This window comes from Pogoniulus pusillus, chromosome 4, assembly GCF_015220805.1.
Source record: "Pogoniulus pusillus isolate bPogPus1 chromosome 4, bPogPus1.pri, whole genome shotgun sequence".
Classification (NCBI taxonomy): domain Eukaryota; kingdom Metazoa; phylum Chordata; class Aves; order Piciformes; family Lybiidae; genus Pogoniulus; species Pogoniulus pusillus.
The window spans coordinates 30,525,376-30,548,970 of NC_087267.1; the positions used below are offsets into that span (position 1 = coordinate 30,525,376).

General features: G+C 38.5%; 1 protein-coding gene across 4 annotated transcripts in view; it reads right to left on the reverse strand.

Annotated features, from left to right (window-relative positions):
• Positions 1-3,978: 3,978 nt before the first annotated feature.
• GRAMD4 (GRAM domain containing 4) overlaps positions 3,979-23,595 on the reverse strand; it is an 80,014-nt gene continuing 60,397 nt past the window's right edge. For all 4 annotated transcript variants that reach the window (XM_064142452.1, XM_064142450.1, XM_064142451.1 and 1 more), the window contains 11 exons: positions 23,158-23,249; positions 21,582-21,630; positions 20,729-20,800; positions 18,971-19,014; positions 18,765-18,874; positions 17,339-17,493; positions 13,436-13,583; positions 12,907-13,000; positions 11,953-12,037; positions 10,242-10,310; positions 3,979-7,913 (listed from right to left, as the gene is read on the reverse strand). In XM_064142452.1, the coding sequence (XP_063998522.1) occupies positions 7,812-7,913; positions 10,242-10,310; positions 11,953-12,037; positions 12,907-13,000; positions 13,436-13,583; positions 17,339-17,493; positions 18,765-18,874; positions 18,971-19,014; positions 20,729-20,800; positions 21,582-21,630; positions 23,158-23,249 (1,020 nt within the window). In that variant the 3' untranslated portion in view covers positions 3,979-7,811. The remainder of the gene's footprint in view (positions 7,914-10,241; positions 10,311-11,952; positions 12,038-12,906; positions 13,001-13,435; positions 13,584-17,338; positions 17,494-18,764; positions 18,875-18,970; positions 19,015-20,728; positions 20,801-21,581; positions 21,631-23,157; positions 23,250-23,595) is intronic.

Sequence of the window (23,595 nt, forward strand, 5' to 3'; positions counted from 1 at the left end):
CAAACAGCAAAAATAACACTCTGTATAGCTGTTGGATTTACAGACTTTATGCTGGGAACAACCCTTCCCAAATACTTCTCTGACCTGAAAAACTGGGGAGAGAATTTTCAGAAATTCTTATTGTGAGAGGTTAAAAACTCAGCCTTGTGCTCAGGAGTAGCATGGAGATACCCAGGCAAAATCTGGCTAAGGTTCAGCCCTTCTCAAATACCATTTTGCAGTAGGCAGCTATTTCTATGTTTATTCCTCCACAAACATGTTTTGCTTGACATAGGCTTGCAACAGCAAGAAAACTGCCATTGTCAAGAAAAGATAGTCCTGCTTTTTAGCACTCTCTTAATGGTTTCAAGAAGCATCCTCTCTCTTTTGTTGTGCAAGTGATTTGGGGAAAAGCCACACATCAGTGTGAGGAAATGGAAGCCACCGAGTAATGCACCAGCACCAGAGATAGTAATTTAGCTCCAATTTACACAAAGTAGAAGATGTAACAGCAGATGCAAGGCAGCTTTGGTGAAATGGAGTCGTGTTCACCAGGATGTGGTCAGTCAGTATTTCTAAACAATCAAGACTGAAAGGATGAGGTTATTCTTGTCAGAGGAACAAAAATGGAACAATGCCATAGCAGAAATATTCAGGTAAGAGGAAACAGAAGTAAAAGCTATCCATTCAAAACTTGAGCAGTCAGACAGCAAACCAGGAATTTGGGCAATTTATGAAATAAAAGAGTCACTTCTCTCTGGACATATTTCAGCTTGAACTTCCAGTTAGACTGTGAGGTAAAAGCAAGCCACAAATTACTACATGGTGTGAGTATTAAGAAAAAATTCTGATCTAGTCATGCATGTGTTGGTAGGACTTTACTCATTCAAATGAAACATCCAGAGATAAAATAAAGAGCAAGGAATAAAGAGAAGGGAAGCTGTATAACAACAGGGCCAAGTCATTTTGGAGGAAGGTTTGCATATATACATAAGAAGCAAAGGGGGAAAAAAGAAAACATATATAGAAAATTACAAGAGGATGAAACATGAGGCAGCAAAGATAGAATAAACAAGTTTTATATTTATGTGCTAGTCTGAAGCTAGCTGGAATATTTTGGTGAGAAGAATTAGATTATAGTCTGTGAAAAGGAAGCAATGGTGATGGCTACTTCACTCATAGGCTTGCTGAGATGTACAAAATCAAGAACACGAACATAGATAACAGAGTTGCTCTCTGGCTCTGGCTGCCTGCACTTCTCTCCCTAACCTGCTGTGTAACTAACCCTTTTGCTTCCTAACCACTCTAGCTGATTCTCCAAACAAACCTTGAACATAAGGCAAAGTCTGGGATAAGGTAGAGGGGTGGAAAGGAGGTGGAAGGGTGGTGGAGAGCTCCTCCTGCAGACTCTGGTTTCTAGGAGGGCTGTTGTGTTTCTGTATTACTTTTTTTAACTTGTATATTTCTGTATATGGCTGTATATATATGGAAAATACCTGCTTGTATATAGTGCTAAGCTGTAAATATAAAGCTTCATTCTAATTTCCAGCTCAGCTGAGTCTAGTCTGGGTGATTTTCTTAAGTGTGGGGGGCAGGTAACACTCAAACCATCACAATTTAATAGAAAAGCATAGTGAAAAAAGAAGACTGAAGGAAATTATTAACCACCTACAGCTATTTTCCACAGAAATTGGCAACAATGGATATGTAGTACAGGAAGCAAAAGCAGAGATTTTGTCTAATTCACGTGTCTAATGGGCTGTGAAGCTCACAAGGTAGAGTGAAAATCCAGATAAACACAGAAACAGGTTTTTATCTTCCCCTTCACTTTCTGTCTCCAAGCCAAATCCAGCCTGGACAAACACAGAATCAGTTCAGGCTAAATATCATATCAAAGACATGTTCACAGCTACATCCTTATGATACTGCATTAAGCCTACTTAAACATTCACAACCCAGCAAGGATGTTGTTGTTGCAAGGGATTAATTCTTTTGTAATGCCCCAACTTCTCCAAGACAGTAAATGGAACTGTTTCATTTTTAGTATGCTTTACTCACTATGAAAGAAAAATATTCATAGATCTGAGATAAGCCAGCAATTCATGGGTAAAACATTTAATTTATCCTAAAATTGCCCAAGCAGAGGAATTAAGTGAATCCCATGATTTAGTAGAGGAACTCAGACCTAAAGATTACTTAAAAGTAGCAGCCAAAAAACCCAAACCATCAGGTTCTGCAAGCTGAATGCTTAACTGTCCTCCACTGTTAACTCAAGTATTAGACAAAGCCATGCTTTTATCTGTGCATCTGCATTAAACCAGCCAGCACTGGTGACACTGCAGATCGTTGCCAACATGCTTCCTTTCCTTGCATGGGCATTAGAGCTACACAGAGAGCAGGTAAGCAGCTCAACCAATTTATTATTTGCATGGGTTGCTAAACTGCGCTTGAAAAAGCAAGTGCTATTTTCAGGAAGACTGTCCTCTTCTACCAAGTACCATGCAGATCATGGCCAAAATGAGACTTCCAGCCTCCATGCTCCTTTCAGAAGGCTTCAGGCAGGGGAGGTTGAATCCAGTCTCTGAGTACTACTGCAAATTCAACTCATCTTGCACAAATAATGAAAATGCATCAAAGCAGTAGAAGAGGGAAGCTGAGTATTGCCAGAGCAAGTTAAGCATTGTCAGCACATGTAAAATACCATCATAAAAGCACCAGATGCAATGCTGCCATCAGGAGAAAACTAAATATTGAAACAAATGGAGCAGCACACATGCACAACTGGAAGGTCTGTCCTGGAACAATCTATTTCAGCTGAGCAAAACACAGAAAGGAGTATTGTAGAGGCAAACAAATAGGTCTGGATTAGATGACCAGGCAGCTCACTGCTGCTATTACATTCCTGACCACACACAAAGGCCTGTGTACCCAGTGAAAGCCAGTGCTGGGCAGTGAGCCTTCCTGGCAGGCATACACTGTGGATAGAGAAGTCCTGCCGCTTATCCCTGACAGTGTTACTGGTTGCACAGAAGCACAACCAAAGGGCTCAACAAGTAGGTAAGTGTTGGTGTGACTGATGAGCTGAAACAATGGCAGATGCTGCAAAACAGCAGCCCTATCTGGATGTGGAATGATTCTGCCAAGCACACTTCCTGCATACTGCTAGGATGGAAAAAGGTCTTACCTTTACCTCCAGCGTCCACCTGCAGCAAAATCTGAAGTTATTTGCTCTGTGAAGGAGCTCTGGCAGATACAAATTTGTAGTCCTGCAAGCAGTGACAGCATCTTAACTGTTTGCTTTATCATTCCTTAAATTGACTGTATGATTACACACATACATACACACACATATACATATCCACTGTTCAGGAACAGGATTACTTAAAATAGAAGTACAGTCCTTGGGCTTCAAAAGCAGTGAGAGCAAAAACCCACCTGCATTCCCCCAGTGGTGAATCTGCCAAAAAGCACTAACTCACCTTGCTCCAAGAAACCAGGCAGAGTTTTGATAGACAGAATGAAAAGAAAGATAAAATACTCATTAGACATGTGGGAGAAGTCTCATAGTTGCTGGCCCTTGTTTTGATGGGGGACTTAACTTCCTTGGTGTCTCCTGAAAACACAACACAGGAGAGAGAAAGCAGTCCCGGTGGTTCCTAGAGTGTGTGGAGGATAACTTCTGACACAGGCTGAGTGAGCCAGCTAGGGAAGGTGCCCTGCTGGACCTGCTGTTTGCAATCAGAGAAGGATTGGCAGATGATATACATGGCTGGAGGCCATATTGGGCACCATGATCACAAAGATAGAGCTCTCAGTTGGAGAAGTAAAAAGGGGGCTCAGCAGAACTCCCACATTGGGAAAGTGTAAAACACAGACAGATGTGGTGCTGAGGGGCAAGAGCTAGCACCAGACTTGGTGAAGTTAAACAGATGGATTCTGATCTTTAAGGTCTTTTCCAATCTAAAGGATTCTAAAAGTCTATAAAGTCTGTAAGAAGCATTAGCACAAAGCATTTTTAGTTTTATTTAAATAAAAATTATAATTTATACAAGACTTTTTAAACAAACAAGATTTTCTTAAAAAATGTACAGGGTAAATCATTTCATCATTTCAATTCTTCATACTGTATAAGTCTTTTGTCAAACAGAAGTTACACTGACAATGAATTATTTACAACTTCAAAATAGAGACTCAAACTTCAGACATAAAAATCTTAACATCCATTATATTTCAGTGATTAGTAGAAATTAAATGTCTGCCAAAACGTACAGAATTCAGTAAAAACTACCAATGTTTTAATACAAGATTAAGTAGCCAAAAAAAAAAATACATCCTTTCATCTCTTCATGACTGGGAAAAATCTCTTTTCTCTTCATCTGCAGAAACAGGGGTAGGGTTTTGCTGCTGGCATCCTGTGTGATGTGCTACTAATAAATAGCTTATTTCATTCAATCTTGCCTCACAAAAGCTACAGAGCATGGAAAGGCATGATTTCATATTTCAGCTTTTTTGCCTTTTGAATTTAAATGGTCACCAATAAAGAATTAAAGCAGTCAGTTTTCATCTCCCTTTTCCATTTTGTCTCTTTAAAAGGGACTCAAACTAACTGATGTGCTTCTAAAGAAGTTAAATCCAATTATGCATGAATGATCCAGCAATGAACCACAGGTATTATAAGAACTGCAAATATAAACAGCAAACAGACAGACAGAATGACAAGAACATCACTTGCTGCTATCAGAAAGTAACACTTTACATTAAGTGGCATGACCCAGCCTGTTACTAAAGCACAGCAGATGATACAGCAAAACTAGGTAGGAATATTGGGATTTGAGAGCTTCAATGTAATTCTAGAAGTAAGTATTTACTCACAAACCATCCCTTTCTGCCCTCCAAACTTGGGAGGGTGCAGCAGTAGGAAAAGCATGAGCAAATGCATCAGCAATTACACCCAAGTTGCCCCCTGTGTCCGGTAATCTCTGAAATCATTAGGCCACAGGAGCAGTTGTGGATTAGGAGGCTGGACAAGCCCATGTAAAGTGAACTTTGCAAGATATGTACACAGACGCTTGTAGGTTATATTACAGCTTGTGTGGTTTCTTTAAATCCAGTCTGTTTTCTACACATTAGAATGAAAAAATGCTGCATTGCAGTGTGCACTAGGTTTACTGCTTTGAGAATTGCTAAGTTTTGAGTTCACATTGTTAAAGTGCGGAGTAATTCAAACATCAGGTTTTGTAAGAAGGTTCTAATTACTTTGTGTGTCCCCCCCCAAAAAAAACCCAAACGTTTTAGGTGCATGTTGCATGCATGAGGCATTTCAGTCTGGTAAAATGATGATGTTTTCTCCCTTCCATAAGCCTAGGTATGATTAACTATCCTGGCACCATCAATACAGGACCTATAGCTCCTCCGGGAACCAGAATCTAGGAGAATCCTGCATACTAGCGTCAGCCAGTGACGGGTGGGAGAAGTGCAAGTCAACCAATTTCCTACTTAAACTGCTGTCATGATTAGAGCAAAGGTACAAATTACACTTGAAAAATGATACAAGAATAAGAAAAAGAGCATGCTCTCTGTAAAAAATATAGTTTTCTGTTTCTTCAAAAAAAAGGATAACCTTAAACACACCCAAGGGATTTTTTTTTTAAGACAAAACAAATGAATCTGATTAAGATTTGTATTACATTAAGCAATTTTTAATGCCTATTTGTCGGTCACACTATTCAGGAAGTTTCTAGAGAAGAAAGTCAAATGATAATACACAGCAGTTACAGAAGGAGATTAAAGTAGGTTTAAAGTAGGTTTGATAAAAATTAAATCAAGGATTTTTATTTGAACATAAAACCTGCAAGTGTGAAGCAAAGAACTGTAAACTGCCAAGCTATTAGGTGGTGGCTGCTTTCCCACCAGCTTCACTTATATTTTATGTTTTCAGGCCCTTAGTTCCACCATGCCCAAGGAGGTTTTAGAAAAGCACCCCCTTTTCAGGTCATATGAAGACATATTCATGTGCTACTCCAAAGGGAAAACTCAAAAACAGCATTTTAGCTATTATGATAGATTTTCTTTCATTTTGTTCACATTCCCACTCAGGACAGTTTTACCCCATCAGTGTTTCACTTGACAATACCCAATCAAATCACAGTACTCAATAGTATTTCTTCCTATCAAATTCATACTGAGGTACTCATACCATATCTCTTCATGGCCAGAATGAAATCAAGTTTGTACAGTTGGACTGCCACATTCTTCATTACTTTTGCATTTGTCAAGCAACTTTAAAAACTGTGGTAAGAATTAAACATCTTTTTGTGTTTGTCTCACTTCTCCTTCCTTCATGTTACCCCTTTCCCTATAAAGAAGAAAACCTGCTGCTTAAAATAAGAAAGATCCATTAAATCAAGTCCCATAAGAATTTGCATCTCCATTACTTTTTGGGGAGGACATTCATATAGTGTCTGGAGACATCCATAAATATTCAACTCCAAAGACAGAGCAAAAGGCCTGGTGTAACTCCTACTGTGCTTTCATGAAAATGCAAATAAAATTCTAAACCTCTCAGTTGGGTGCTATACAAAGTCTAAAAGCTTTCTAATATTAAAGACAAAAGGGTAATATGTGCTTGGCTGCTAAAAAGGCCTGAGAGAGTTTAGAGAAGGAGCACAACCCTCCTGTGTTACCTGGTTGCTCGATTTAATTGTTATTAATGTTTAGTTTTGCCAAGGGAAAAGGAGCAACATATCAACATGTCTCAAATTATGCTCTGAAAATAAACTAGTGCTTTCAGCTGCTACATTTTAATGCTATTTTATTACAAGGTAGCTCAGGAGAAAAGCCACATTTGGAAAAAAAAGAAAAACTCCTATCTCGAGTTTCATTATTTCCAACTCCCACGACACAAAAAGCCTGCAAGTCTTTAATGCATTAACATACAAACACCTCGTACATGTAACATGTACAATAGTTGAGCCCTTCTGCATCAAGTATCTACAGAAATACAAATATATGATGCCTAACATTTTAGGAACAACATTTTAGTGCCCTCTTTTATAAAAAGTATCTGCCTGCCTTCCTTTCTCCTACTTTGGTTAATTAAGAAAGGAAAATATAGTCACAAATTTCTCTTCCAAATCACTGTACAAGCAATTTTAACACCTGTGCAGGAAAAATTGAACCTAACCAGACTGGGAAAACATCCTTCTGAAATGCAAGAATTAGAAAGGAATTATTTTAAGTGCAGTTATAGATATGGAAACACTAAGATGATAATACTTTCTTGGTGTGCTATCAGCTTTAACAAAGAACTTAAGCAAAAACTCTGAGCTGAAAAAAAGAGAACTCAAGCTGCTGCAGTTACCATTCTCACATCTTGGGGAAAAGTAATGGATGCATGGACAAAAGTATCCCTGGTGATATGAGTGGAGTTCAAGGGATCAATCAGCTTCACTTTGTTACTTAGCTAGTTCTTTAAGTATCCTCCAAGCTTTATGTCAGTAAATAAACATTAAAAGTGCTTAATGTGCAAGGCTAATAGTGATGATAGCACTTTCACTGTTTTCTTTCATTTTATTGTTTTTGGGTTTTTTTGTTGTTGGTTGGGTTTTTTGTTGTGTTTTGGTTTTTTTTTCTCCTTTTTAAACATTTTTTTACAAAACCCTTAAAAACAAACATGAAGGCATATATAAAATACACTTGATTTATGTAACAGAGAGAATATAAACCACCAGACAAGAAAAATTATTGCAAAATAGATGAGGATGTTCTTTTTTTTTTTCCACTACCAAGTTCTAAAATTAGAAAGGTTCCTTTAGGTCTCCTAGAATACAATACTAGCTCTCACTACTTGATGATGCAGAGGTTATTTTCACATACTGGTTGAATATGGTCTCAAAAGCTTCATCTCTGTGTACCATGGCACCAAACACCAAAGGCTAAATGAGAGGAGAAAAAAAAAATCATGTCAGTCTGGAAATGAAAAAACTTCCTCTAGGTACAGTTCTGAACAGATCACTAGGAACAGGAACAGTACTCAAAGTGTATTAATAAAGAATAGGATTTTTTTTCCCTACTAAATCAATTTATGATTTTTTTACTACTTCTTAAAACAACTGTGGCATAAAATGCATCTGCACAGAATATTGGCAATATTTCACCTCTTTCCATCCACTCAGTGCATACCTTTTACATGACTGACTGCTGCCTCCATTAAAGGTTCCTAAAAATCTTTATCAGTGCATCTTCATTTCAGGTCATAGAATATCTATTTAGGTAAATTAATATTTTCAACTTCATAATTAAGTACTTTTCAATATCAAGCAATGAGCAAAAAGCCTGGAACAATGCTTCCATGCCTTGGAGAAAAGTTATTTATGGGTGATGTTGTTGCTGTGCCACTCTCCATCATTTTCCAAAGACCATGGAGAACAGGAGAGATGCCTGAGGACTGAAGGAAAGCCAATGTCACTAGAGTCTTCAAAAAGGGCAAGGAGGAGTACCCAGGAAACTACAGTCCAGTCAGTCTCACCTCCATACCTGGAAAGGTGATTGAGCATCTCACTCTGGTGGCCATCTCTAAGTACATGGAAGAAAAGCAAGTTATCAGGAGTAGTCAGCATGGATTCACCAAGGAAAATCATGCTTGACCAATCTGATAGCCTTTTATGACAGGGTGATTAGCTAGGCAGCCAAGGGGAAAGCAGTGAATGTTGCAGCTTTTGCCACTGTCTCCCATAACATCCTTAAGTAATCTCAGAAAGTGTGGGGTAGATGAGTGGACTTTGAGACATATTGAACACTGGCTAAATAACAGAGCTCAGAGGGTTGTGATCAGCAATGCAGAGTCCAGTTGGAGGCCTGTAGCTAGTGGTGTTCCCTAGGGGTCAGTACTGGGCCCAGTCTTGTTCAACATCTTCAATCTATATGAAGAGATAGAGTGTGCCCACAAGTGTCTGCTGACGATATGAAACTGGGAGGATTGGCTGATGGTGTTATCAGAAGGCTGTGCTGCCATACAGCAAGATCTCAACAGTCTGGGGATCACGCAGAAAGGAATCTAATGAAATTCAGCCAGGACAAGTGTAGAGTTTTTCTCACTCAGGTGTAGGACTCCACCCACCAGTACAGGTTAGGAAAGCAGCTCCCTGGAGAAGTACCTGTGAGTCCTGATGGACAGTAAGTTGTCCATGAGAAAGCAATGTGCCCTCATGGCCAAGACCAGTGGTTTTCTGGGGGCATTAACGACAGTGTGACAAGCAGGTCAAGGGAGGTTCTTCTCTCCCCTAGTGAGGCCCCATCTGGACTACTGTGTCTAGTTCTGGGCTCCCCTTCAAGAGAGACAGGGAACTACTGGAGAGAGTCCAATGGAGGGCCGCACAGATGACTACAGGGAACAGAACATCTCTCTTACGAGGAAAGGCCTGGGACCGTTTAGTCCAGGGAAGAGAAGGCTAAGAGGGGATCTGATCAATGTTTAAAAACACCTTAAGGGAGGGTTGTCAATTGGCATGGGCCAGTTTCTTTTCACAGGTGCAAAGTGATAGGATATGGGGTAATGGATACAAACTGGAACACAGGAATTTCTGACTTAAGAGGAGGAAAAACTTTAAATGTGAGGATGAAAGAACACTGGAATAGGCATTCCTGAAGAGGTTGTGGAGTATTCTTCTACAGAGACTTTCAAGACCCACCTGGGTGCTTTCCTGCTTTGACAGAGGCACTGGAATAAATGGTCCCCTCTAACCTCTGCCATTCTGTGATTAGTTTAAAACTAAGTTCGGTCATATCTTAAGAAAGGCTTTGTTTGCTCAAAGGGTATTTGAGGCTTAGAGAAACTTGTATATCTTTGGCAACATAACACTGAAACAGAAAAACTACATCTGAGGGTCAGACCCTTCCATCCCAAAGGCTCCTCACTCAGAGATACACTCAAGTCATCAGCTTTTCATTCTAGACAGCACAGGATAGCAGCCCTCATACTACTGATGAAAAGATGCTGGGGAACAGTCAACAGGCATAGTAGAACAGCAAAATCTTTCTGAAGTGTTAGATGAAAATAGCTCAGATGCAGCAGAACAAGCTAAATGATCAAATTAAAATTCTGAATCCAAATATACAGAAAAGTAGACAATTCAATCAAGAACAAACAAAACAACCACTGGCAAAAGGGGGAAAAAAAGGAGTCATCTTTGTTGGTACTAGCCAGAGAAGACAAGAAGAGCACGAAGCCAAGCACAGCAACACAGATGGAGACAGCTACTTACTTTTTGTGTAGATGGCGTTGATACAGCAATACCCATCCCTGATCCCGGGAGAACAGAGAGCACTTTATACTAAAAAGTGAAGAAAAAAAGAAGTCAAACCAAAAAAACACAGATGAAAGCTATCTTTACATACTACACAACTGCAGAAGATGCTGAGGTTACACAACTTGTTACCGGTGTATCCTTCCAGCCATAATTAATAGACTCCGATATACAAACAAAGCAGCCAGCGTTCTTTGGCCATAAAGTCACTGGGCACAGCATAACCTATACTGTGAGATGCTCAGGGACCATGCCAGCAGCTGGATGGTGCAGGTAGGTGGTACACCACAGCCCTGTGTGCATGTGTACATGAAAGCATGCCTGTGAGCACCACCTAAATGTTTCCCTTGAAGTAACATTCATTCACCAGAGCAGTGAGCAGACCAGAAAAAACGTTTTTTCTTCAAAACTACAAACAGGCCATGTATAGGTTTGGCTGTTTCATTTTATTCACCTGGGGTTTTATTTGTTTGCCTTTTTATTTGAGAGTTTTGTTTGGTTTGAGGTTTTCTAGTTTTTGGTTTTTTAATTTGTTGTGTTGAGGTTTTTCAGGAGGTTTGCAAGGGAATGTTTGTTTGGGTCTGTTGGCTTTGTTGTTTGTTTCTTTTGAAGAAAGTCTGCAATGCTAAGAAGGGATACAGTTGTCTGAACTGGAGAACATCCCAAAATGGAAGATGACTCCAAATCTGCTCTGTGTTTCCTATCCTCAAATAAAACCAGATACAGGACATTTTATGCTTGACTACATGATCCTTGTCTTATTTTCACTAAAAACCTACACAGAAGCAAAAGGACCCTCATGTCACTAAGGGCTTACTGAGCAATAGACCAGCATTGCTTCAAGTACAATGTTTTAAAATCCATAAATAGTGAATTACAATGGGAATGTTCAAGTTATGCCTCAGTTGTCTGTTTTACAGACACATGATATAAATAGAAGGAACTAATCTGAAAATCTAGAGGTATTTAAGCAGTAGACATTGGGCTGAGGTGTGTCTTCATGCTTTAATCTGTGGCATTCATGGATACAGGACACAGAAAGCAGTAGTGTCTATATTAAAGAACAGGACAAGTTCAGAGAAGGTAACAAAATGTAACATTTAGAAGGTAATTAAATGTGCCATAGACCTCAGTAAAGCCATTAGTGACTGCAGGCTGATAAAACTCAGCTGGACATCATAGTTGCCATGCTTCCAATCATCCATTTCTTGCCTTTGTTAGTGATGAGATCTCAACTAAATGAAACTCCAGCCTGACTCAGTCTTCCCATTCTAATGATTTACTTTTTTCCACTGACAATAATCATCTCTCTGACACATCCACTTTGAAAATGGTGCATCAACAGCTAAGCAAGTTTTAATACACAATTCCTGTTAATAATAAATCTTCCTAATGCCTAATCAGCAATAGCCAAGACAGAAGATAAGACACAACCCAACTTTCATTTTAAAATAAGTTCAGGAGTGTAAGAGTATAGTGAAGTACTTTGTTTGTATGCTCATAGTGAGTTTGCTTGTGCTGAGTCCAAATGGCTCAACAAACAGTTCTGGGAAATATTCCTGATCAAAGGATTACACTTTAACAAAATAATGTAAGTAGAAAAGTAAAACCTGACAAGCTGAATAGAAACTCATGTTTCTCCCCTACTTGCAACACAAAACAGACATACCTTTTGAATATCTGTTATATCTGTTAGTTTTATAACTTTATTTCTTTTAGATGAGCCGGATTTGGAACTTTCAAAACACAAATAACTGGAAACAAGGAAAGAAAATGTTCATTATTGTACAGTATTCTTAAAGTTCACAAAGTTTTGTCACTTCAGAGCAAACACTCATAAATTGTAGCAATTTCTAGCAATCACAGAGAGTGAAAAAAAAAATCTGGTATTTCAATTACTGCAGTGAATGGTTAAAGGTGATGGGCATTTTAAAGACACAGCAAGCAGCACATAGATCCTTAAACAGTTGCAATACCAAATCCAAAACGATTAATGAAAAACTCTGCATTGATTTCACACTATTGTGATGCAGACAAAAGCTCAGATTTCTAAATGCCAGAGTGCTCTCCATCACTAGGTGCCATTGCATACAGATGAGCTTTATTTCTATTCATTCACTCCAGGAATTTCAGTGCAGGACCCAAACAGTAGTGATGAAAGTTATCCAGCCCTGGGAGGCTGGAAGGTAAGGATTAACAAAAACAAAAATCAAGTACTAGGCTTGATTTTCTATTTTCTTTTTGTTACATATTGTTTCAAGGAAGCTACACATTCAATCTGATTTAAAAAAAGAAAGTACGTGCCAAATAATCACTGCTCACAACTCTTCAAATACACTTAGCTTTTAGATTTCTTTTTTAGGATATATACATATATTTAGCATGTAATCAACATCAAGAGCTTCAGCTACAACAACTATTACTCTCCATTCCCATACAAACCCTTCCAAGGCAAGATCACATTTGTTAAATGTTACCATACCCCAGATTCAGCTCTCCCTCTCTTGTGGCGCCTTTTTTTTTTAGGTTTTCAGAACGTTGTTAAAAAATTACTTTTAGATTCAAACTTTTTAGCATGGTTGATATTTCCTTTCTAAGAAATGTGTGAATTGCCACGACTCACTTTTCTGTGACATAAAGAACTCCATTCCTGATGTAGTCCGTAGGCATCTTCCTATCTCTGTTTATCAAGCAACAGCGCCAGCCATTTTCACACACTGAAATTCGTAACAACAAATCTCACTTTAATAAAAAGAGACAGACATTAATCCCAGTATTTCCTTATAAAACTGCAGCAAATATTGAAAGTTAAACCAAATACCTGAAAATAGAAGTGCTTACAAAGAAAAGTCTACACATGGCAAGTTTAGACATCATAAACATGTTTTAACAACGGTCTTAAAAAAAACTAAGCACCAAAACAAAAAACACCCACAGAATTATTCCCTTGCATTAGCACGAAGGGCACACCAGGCTGTACATTCTTTCAAAAAACCCTAAGGATGTGGAATGAAAGAGATTGTCTCCATTCATCCTAATTTAAAGCCAGTCTTTTTAATCAAAAGCTTATAGCTGTACACTGCAAACAAAGGAAACTGCAACTTTAAACCTTATCTAATACTCTACTACTGCAGCCTTTCATTGCATAATACCTGGCAAAGGACGCTCATTTTCTGATAGGTTAAAAACTTCGTGGAAGTTCCCCCTCTTGGTGGTATGGAAACGACTCGTGTCTTCGTCTTTGCTTATGCCGGCTGGGGCACTTGAGCCCACGTAACTTCTGGATGCTGCTGTTTGAAGCTGCAGAAAAATAAGTGCAATTCCAAAATCTGAACAGCAATATTTAACCTGTGGTCTTGAAAACAACTTGGCTAACTAACCACTTCCTAAAAAATTCCATAATATAACAGTTTTATTTAATTACTTCAACAAAGTTAACTTTGGAATACTGCATTAAACTATTGCTACAGCACAAAACACTCCAATGTGCTATCTGAACATAACCTTTCAAATTGCCAGTCTTTGATGGACACAGTCTGCAGAGGTGAAAGCACATGGTGCTAAATGCACCTATCTAAAAACACCACTTTCTAGAGGAAAGGGTATATACAATTGTAGCTGAGTCGCTGCACAAAGCTCCAGTTATGATACTAGCAAAACAAGTTAACAGTTAATACATTATTGTTGGTCTGTCTTCCAGAGACAAAGCACAAAATATTACCGCACAAAGTAAGTTTAGAAAGAAAAAAAAGCAAACAAAAGCCACACAAAACTACATAAGCTCATTATGAATACAAATACTGAAATTGAAAGGAAATGTTCCACACTAAGATCCATACCTTTTCATGCCCTGACAGCTAGTAGGAAAAGAAACAAACAACAGAAATGTGACAGTGACAAAAAGAAAAAAAGTAAAGTCTATTTAGCAGTATAATATATAGAATAAAACATGAATTGAGTGACACTGCCAGAACTTGCTCACAAAACAAGAGACTACACACAACAAAGGCAATTAAAAAATGAAGAGTTATCAGTGGTTAGAGCACACCAGTTTATTCAGGTTGCATTAGAGTCATTGATCTTTGCTTTGATGTGGCAGTGAATTTTGGGTGTTGACTTCTGAAATAATCAGAATGGTTGTCAGCATCCTTGATGGGGGGGAAAAAAGGGTAGCACAGAGTTCTCAAAAACGAACTACCTGAGTAAATCTACTTTTGAGCAGAGCTTCTGAAACACTGGCTACTGCCCTAGCAAGTGAACCTTGCTTCTCAAAGAACAGAAGGCAGTTTCTTTTGGAAAGCTTGCCTCCATTTGCCTTTTTATCTTGGGAGGGGTACGACGTGATTCCAAAGGCTCGCTTTTGTCACTGATGTATTAACAGCTCTGCTCTTACCTCTACTGCACACATACAGTTAAACAACTGGCAAACTGACAACATACAGGCTCAGAACTAAGCCCTCTCTGAAAAGGCCTGATGCTGTCAGAGGCCAATCAGCCTCTGCTGCCTTTTTTTTTTTTCCCACCAAACTTGGCAGCACTCAACACTTCGTAGGATTTACTGCTAACAAAAGAAATCCAAATCAAATGAAAAAATGTGGACTGCAATTGCTGATTAGAAACTAGACTGACAACAGGCACAACAGAGGTTATTTACCATCCACCTGTTAGGGCAACTGTCATAGAATAATGCCTCAGGGGAAAAGAATAAAGAAAACTTACAGAGAAAACAAATGATTAATGATAACTCTCCTGTTGCTTTCAGTTACTGCCCTTCTGTGGTGTCATTAGCATGACTGAGCCCTTGGAACAAAATAACAGCTTCTCCAACCATTTGTGTGCAAATAAAGATAAGATTAATTTTCTGAAGGTTTTCCTGGACAGTTTATTTAGCACAATATGCATGTAACCAGATGAAGCTCCGTGGCCTAAAACAAAAGATCAAGGGAAGAGGTCCAATGCTTTTTTTGCATTGGAATGAGAATTACTCCTGCCTTCTGCTACCATGCTTCCTACCTACCCATTTTGTAAAGAGATTACAAAGAGATGTTCAAAACTTCAGTATCACAACCAATCCAATTGGTGAAGACAAGAGAAAGTTCTGCTTTTAGTTCTAGTCTTTCCTAACATGGGCAAAAAACTCCTCTGCCTTTAAAAGCAGCAGCGAATTTATGCATAACCACCCAGGCTAAAGGCAACCTATGGTCATTACAGAAAAAAACCCCACTGTATCTGATTTTGATAAGGCTAAATTCATAGCTGGGAATTATTGGATTTGTAATACTGGAAGAGTTCTGACTGCCTAAAACATCACCAACAACCTGGAGATATATTCCTTTCCACTTGAACTGACATCAGCATCCACATACTTCCTTTACCCACCAGATACTGTTGTCAGGATTGTTCTCTAAGGAGCTGGGTTCAGAGTAGTGGTATGGGCATCTAGGTTTATAGCATCTTGTACACTGTTTTATGATAAGAAGCCAAAGCATATACACATATACTGGGACTTGTGGCTTTGGATTCTGCCTTTTCTATGGGAAAAAAACACCACCAACAGCACACAACTTTAACTAGTTTTAAATTTTTGTACAAAAATTTATTTTTTGTACCATGAGATTTCCAGAAATATCTCAAGGGTAAAAAGGTTATGCAAAGTTACTGAGACTGAGTTGTTTTCAAAGACATTTGGAAGCAGATAATACAGCCTGCAAATCCTTTTCAGACAGACAATCCAAAGCTGTCAAGGCTGACACAGCAGTACCAAAATCTTGGTCTACTTGTAAAAACTTAAGCCATAAGGGATAATCATTCTGTAAATTTATGGATTCAAGTTCAGCAATTCAAAGCCTTTTCACTTCTGAGGCAGATTCTCCAATAAGAACCTGCAATAACCACCACTGTATGTGAAGGACATAAACTTGAGAGGCAGAGGAACTTCCAAGTCTATCTTCTGCAAGCAAAAGAAATATGGGCTACAGACAGCTCCTCCTGAGTGTTCATTCACCTCTCTCATCCCTTGGAAAATAGGAGCTCATTTTCTGTCAGAGACTGTCCTTCCCTACTACTTTCTGAAATACTCAGATTTTGCAGCAGTTATTTCATCCCCAGAACCTCACATTCCTCCTTCACAGTTTAACACTTGAAGGTTCATGTGTTAATCTCTTTTCACCTCCAGTTGTGTACTCAGGCTGACTTACTGCTATATGCTGCACATTTTAGTCAGGGAACTTATTGCAGTACTCAGATGCTAGATGAATGCAATTAGATGTTGTGCTAAAAGGCATTAAGCAGGTGCTAAAATGAAATCTGACTGAACTTTTATTACAACTATTTTTATTTTTAAACTAATAAACACTGACAAATTCAGGGACACAGAGAAGAAAAAAAACCTGCTTTTCCGCTATTATGTCACACAAAACAGTTAGATTTAACCATGAGTCTTTAACAAAAGAAAAATATACCGCTGGAGTAGCAACATGGTGTGATAATTTATCATTACTATGTTAAAAAGTCATCTAATAAAAATAATCAAAACACACTGCCTAAAAATCTGTAAACTACTCCTTTCTGTTAATGTTTATCCCACTAGTAAGATGTGCATTATATTTCAGCCTTTTTAATTTCTTTATCACTAACTGCACTTTGCCTTCTTCCTAACTGTTCTTTAATCTACAGAAGCTACTGAGTTTTCACTGTGAAATAATTTCTGAAAACTGAGAAAGGGAAGACAGTTTTGACAATAAAATCTCGCCCAATTGGTGTTGCAGAATTTTATCACCAATATTCAGTGCCCTTTTAGTGCACACTTCATACGATTTCCAGCATGATTTATATAGATATTTTGATAATAGAACCCTTTCTTATGAGAAACAGTATCCATACAAAAACTGTGGACCATGACAAAAATAGTAACACGAAGAACAGAAGTAACATCAACTGTTAGGATTTAATTAACCTTCCTTTTAATGTGCTCTAGTCACTGGAGAAAAAGGAAAGGGAGAAAGGGATCCAATTTTCAGGTGTTGGGAACAGAGGGATAAAAAGATCACCCTTACCCGTCTTGACACTGTAGCATTAGATCTATCCTTGAGCTGAGGATCTGTTGGGAGACTTGTCCAGATGATATAAGGAGTATCATACTTAGCTCTTAGTCTGGGGCACCGTTTGAAGACGAAATCAATAAGGAAAAACTTGATTCCAGCATAGAGTCCTGAATTAAAAATCATTCACTTTAGTACACAAGTTGAAGGAGCATTAATAACATCACTATTTTGGTCACATTTTAAGAAGCTCATGAATGAAACCAAATTCAGTATCTTCAGTCATGCTGCTAAACTATTCTTTCGAGTTTAGTATTTTGATACTTCTTCCAAGGGCAGGAAATTATTTTTCATTTCTTCCAGTGCCCAGACTCCTTCCATCCCACTGCCAGTTACTCAAAACCACTTAATGTAGCTTCTTTTTATGCAGAAGAACATTAAAATAGTTCACACATCTATGCCATAGCACCAGAAGCATTCTGAAAACACAACACACTTTCAAAGCAGGAAGTATATCACAGCACTAGACTGCAGCTCCTTGCAAGAATTTCAATGGCAACAGAGGGCTCTCACGTACTTCATTAAACTCTATCTTCCACTCCAGTATGTCCTCTCATCTTATACAGTGTATTGTACCACATTAAAAAGGTTTGAAATAATCTCTCAAAAATTCACTGAATCCAATTCAGATCTCTTTCTGATAGTCAGAGTAAATAAAATCATTCTTCACACAATCCAACTGCTGTATGAAGTGATCCTATGTTTACGTTCAATACAGTTTGAAGTCGAGTTACATGAAAATACTCATTTGATCATATGATGATGAGAAAATCCCCTACAAAACAATTCTTGGTTCACATGGCTTCATATACGGACAAAACAGTCTTGTGCTGTAGCAAAAGCCCTCTTTTCCTAATTCCCAGTTAAGAATTTATCTGCAACTTCAGCCACAGAAATCCGTTCATTCCATCAAGTCTATCCTCTGAGTTTTACAGGTACTCCCAACAGGCCTTAAACTTTTTTTCCCAACCCTGCCATCTTTGTGTCTTCTGCGTGATCCCACATATTTCACTTGCAATGATGTATGAGCAAAAAACAACCAAAATACATGACTTCCTGGAGGAAGGCCTTATAGCTGCCTGTTTCAAGACATCTGAGCCTTTGAACTGCTTGCTATAAGGATGATTTAACACCTCATCATAAGCAGGCTCTTCAAGAACTCAACACATAATCCAGTCTTTTTCTACTTTATTATGTATCCAGAGATGGTTTTTGAAATGCATGTGACAACATCAAACACAATAGAAATACTTTAAAACACAGCATTATTTATTAATGCAAGTTTTCTCTCGCAAACTCTAAAATCCTCCCTCTATAGATGACATCAAGCTTTAACACACCAAGTCTAGATTATAACAGGTCACTTATCTATTGCATTTACCCATTGCAAGCCCAATAATCCTGTAGGGCAAAAAGCAGGATGCAATAAATGCTGCCCATAGGGCAATGTAGAGCTTCTGTGTTATTTCTGGTTGGACCCACATGAACAAGCTGCAGACAAAAAGAAATATTTTATTATAAGTGTTCCAGACATTGATCAAGTCTTGTTTTAAGATGGGAGAAAAAGACTTGCATCAGGTGACTTACTTTTTAATTTTTTCCAGTATGTCTGCCATCTTGCCAAAAAGATTCTGCATAAGAAGCATAAGAATTACAACCGAGTCCTGCACTATTTGAGGTTTTTCTGCCCACACAATAGACACCAGCATTTACCTTACTCTGCTGGTTAACAAGCAATTCCCAGGTGTGACTTGTATTAAAACTAATTTTTAGCCATTAAACTACTTTATAATTCAGTAAATAAAAACACAGGATAGCAACATGTGATGATTTCCCTGTCATTTAACACCTTGTTCTGCAACTCTGATTGGTGGCTCGAAGTAAGGAAGTTATTTGACCCCACTGCCACAACTGGAAAGGGTTTACATCATGGGAAAGATTTTAAATTAAGCTGTCAATCTAAGAGTTAAGAGCTTCTGTCAGTAGGTAAATAAACTGGGAGTTTCTTCTCACATTCTGAGTACTGAAGTCACAGGAAGCGTTTACTGAGCTCTCTGCTTCTTTGGAAACACACCACCAGGTGTTTATCAATACTAGATTCCATATAAATCCAGAAGCTGTCGATGGAGACATACCCCTGCTCAGAACTAAGGCGGCTATATGGCCATCCTCTCCAACTGATTCTTGCAAACTTCATCTTTCCAATAAATTTTTGAAGGTGTTCATATAAACACAAGCACCACTGCTAGCAGAAGAAAGGACATGAGCATACGCAGTTGGCAAAAGAATGGTAAACTACATTCAGCAGTGACACATCATTAGACATGGCATGAGGCTGCAGTTCACCTGGGTGGTGGAGTCACTGAATAGAATTGTAGAATCAACCAGGTTGGAAGAGACCTCCAAGATTATCCAGTCCAACCTAGCACCCAGTCCTAGCCAAGCAACTAGATCATGGCACTGCCTCAGTCTTTTCTTGAACACCTCCCCAGGCAGCCGATTTCAATGGCAAATCATTCTCTCTGGCAAGAACTTCCTCCTAACATCCAGTCTATACCTCCCCCGGCACAACTTGAGACTGCGTCCCCTCATTCTGATGCTGGTTGCCTGGGAAAAGAGACCAACCCCCACCTGGCTACAACCTCCCTTCAGAGCAGACAGCAATGAGGTCACCCCTGAGCCTCCTCTTTTCCAGGCTAAATAACCCCAGCTCCCTCAGCCTCTCCTCACAGGGCTGTGTTCCGGGACCCGCACCAGCTTCGTTGCTCTTCTCTGGACATGTTACAATACCTCAACATCTCTCTTGAATTGAGAGGCCCAGAAGTGGACACAGTACTCCAAGAGTCACTCAGCTGCTACCTGAAACTCATCCTCTCATCCCATGTACAAGGAATAGAGGCTTGGGGGTTGGCAGTATTTAAAACAGACTCTCAGAGATGTTGTGCAAACTACTGAATTAGTCGGGTCTTTTACCCCAGTTTTGCAGCTTGCACACTTGGGATATAGATTCATACTCCAGTACACTGGTAAGATTCATCATCTGATCTACAGCATTAAAAGTCTGTTTGCAAATATTAAGGAAAAACCTGTCAGAAGCTCCTTCTGTTGTTCTTCAGACATTGCTCTGAGCCATAACTGGATAACCTCAAACATCAACTACAGATGTTCTCTAAAGTATCACTCTGTTCCCAGAAGTTCCAAGCATCTTATAAAGATCCTTATTGCTCGTAACTAAAGACCCCAATGCAGAGAAAGCACTGTTTTTTAAACTCTCTTTTTCTCACACACTGAATAGTAAAGTACTTTGATCACTTAGACAAGGAGGTTCAAGTGCAGCACAAGTACCTGTGCCTTCTGAGCGACGTCTAGAACAAGCTGAAACTTTTCAGACACTGTCAGGTCCTCTTTTGGAGGTTCCTTGGGCAAGAAAGAGACAATCCATTAACCCTCAGTAAAATCCTCATGAACACATGACCCTTCAACATTCTGGCAAGTCAACAGTCCTTTCTCTCTAAAGAGTCTCTAAATTTGCCAGTTTTCAATCTTGTTTCAGATCTACTGCTTACATCTCTCACTGATGGTTCTCTCTAGCTGTTCATGTTTTTTCTCCATGTTATATGTAAAACTGGTTATATGATGCCATGAAAGACACAGCAAGTACACAGAGTAGCCTGGTTACAACAACTACAGCCACACACTTAAACTGACCTACTTCTTGTCTCATACAGAAACGTAGAGGGATTTTAAGTGTTATATACCTAAAACTCTATTTACCTATTTACCTAAATTGTTGGCCTTCTAAGAGTAAAAAAAAATATTCTCAAACAAGGCCTATGTTTATGAGGTTTGAAATTCAAAGAACTCCATCTTACATTAACATAGCACTTCCTGCTTAAAGCATGACAGAGTATTTACTTTAAAAAATGTCACAGAGGAAACAGAATCCCAAAGGATCTAACTTGTCCCAGGCTGTCACAAGAACCTTTATTCCTGAAGTGTCTTTCAAGATGGGAATATTTTGCAGTGAAACACCCAAACCTACTGCTGTTACTGCAGTTTTTCAAATTTTAAGAGAGAAAAAAGCAGTTCTGTCTATTATGTGCAGTATGTCCTTTAACTGCTACCCACATAAACACAGAAGGTGTTGAATGTGCAAGTTTTAACACAGGCATACGTGTCAAACCAATTGAAGACCTACCATGGGTTCAGAAACTTCAGGCACAATGCTCCACTGTATCCTCCAACCCCTAGAAGTTATGGAAACAGGTAAGGAGAGCAAGTACTGCCAACGTGGATTACTTGTAAGACATTAAAAAGTAACTTTCTGTAGCAAGCACTTGTGGCTTAAAACAAATAAATAAATCCCCATATCCAGAAAGAACACAGAAAATAACATAAGCACAAGTGGCCAAACACAGACAGTTTTAAAGTTTTATATATATATATTGTGCTAGTTAGAAGCAAGCTAGAATGTTTTGGTAAAAGAACTAGATAACAGGCAGTGAAATGAAAAACAATTGTGTCTCCTTCTCTCACAGTCACACTGAGAACTCTGGGAAGAAGAAGTAAAACATTCTCCATTTTGTCTTTCATTCTGCCTTTGCCTTCAGACCTAGTCACATCTCATTAACCTTGCTCCCACTAACCTTGCTCCCTAACCACTTAGCTGCACCTCTCTTCTTTCTGAGAACTGGGGTAAGGTTGAGAGGGCCGGGGGAGGTGTTGGGGTGGTTTGAGAGCCCCTCCTGGGGACTCAGGTTTCTGGGAGGGGAGTTGTGCTTCTGTATTGTTTATCCTTTGTATATTTCTGTATATAACTGTATATATTGTAAATAGCTGCTTGTATATTTGCTGCTGTAAAATAAATAGCTTCATTTATATTCCCAGAGGCCGTCTGAGTTAGCTGGGGCAATTCTAAAAGTGTGGGGGGGGGGTGGGTAAGAGCCCAAACCATCACAATATATATATATTTAAATATATTAGCTATGTAGATATTGAGAACCATTGCTTACAGATTTTGCAATAGAAGTGAATTCTGTACACAGAGTAAATAACTAGAAATATTTTTCCTGTGATTCTTAAGTGATCAAAATTATATCAACTTATTCTGGAGCATATTTGCTACTGGTAATTTCCAAATAAGTGCCAGACAGTAAGTACTAGGAAATAAGAAAATTATTTTTCAAATATGCACATCCACATCTTCCTCATCATTTTAAGCACCTTAAAGGCAAAACATAATCAATCTAAAAGAGCATTTTTAAATTATCATCTCAGTATGGAAAATGTTTTTGTTTTGCCCCTTTTTTTAAGATAGGTTTTATTTTTACAGAGAACAAATGCATACATGGAAGATACTTTATATAAAGTATGCCAAGGACTCTTGAAAAAGGCAGAACTGCTGTTTTAGGCACAGGTGAAAACTGCCCAGGAAGAAGCAGCAGGTTTTAATATTCAAGGTGATGTTCTCCAGCTACTCTGAATACTGAAGAATAGTTTTATTTCAGAATTTTGAACCGTTGAGGAATATATGTGAGAACATATAGCATGATTTATGATCACCCAAGTCATAGGAAAAGAAGATAATTCCTTGGAACAGTCAAAAATTACAGAAATAAAGGAACAAAATAAAGTATATTAGGGTTTGGATTTCATTTTGTTAAACTAAACTCACAATGTTAGAAAAGGTAACAGCTCACGATTCAGCACAAGAATAACAAAACATTTTTCACACAAAGCATTACAAAAGAATAATATAGTACTTAAGTAAATACCTGGCTATGAGGTAATTTAGGGACAACCTCAAAATTGCTAAAAATAAGAACATAGGAATGGCCCAGCCATGCCATACAGCATTCATGTATATCTGCAGATTAAGAAGGAAGAAAAAAAGATGTGGATTATAAACTGCAGTACAGTGAGTTGTACAAAATACCATTTCCCATTCTACTATTGGGGTCAGAATCACAAAAGCTAGATCACAAAAGTTACTATATTTTAGCAACCCCATGATAAACAACAGCACTGCATTCACAGAAGTCCAAACTGTCAGACTAAACTAAATCTCCAGAGACAAGTTAAATATTGATCAGCTGCTTGAAGGAATTAATAATTTCAGCACTTCAACTACATGAAGTTATTAAAAAAAAAAAACACCACCTTGAAGTCTGTAAATCTGCTACATGACCATGATACAGTCAGATCTCACCTAG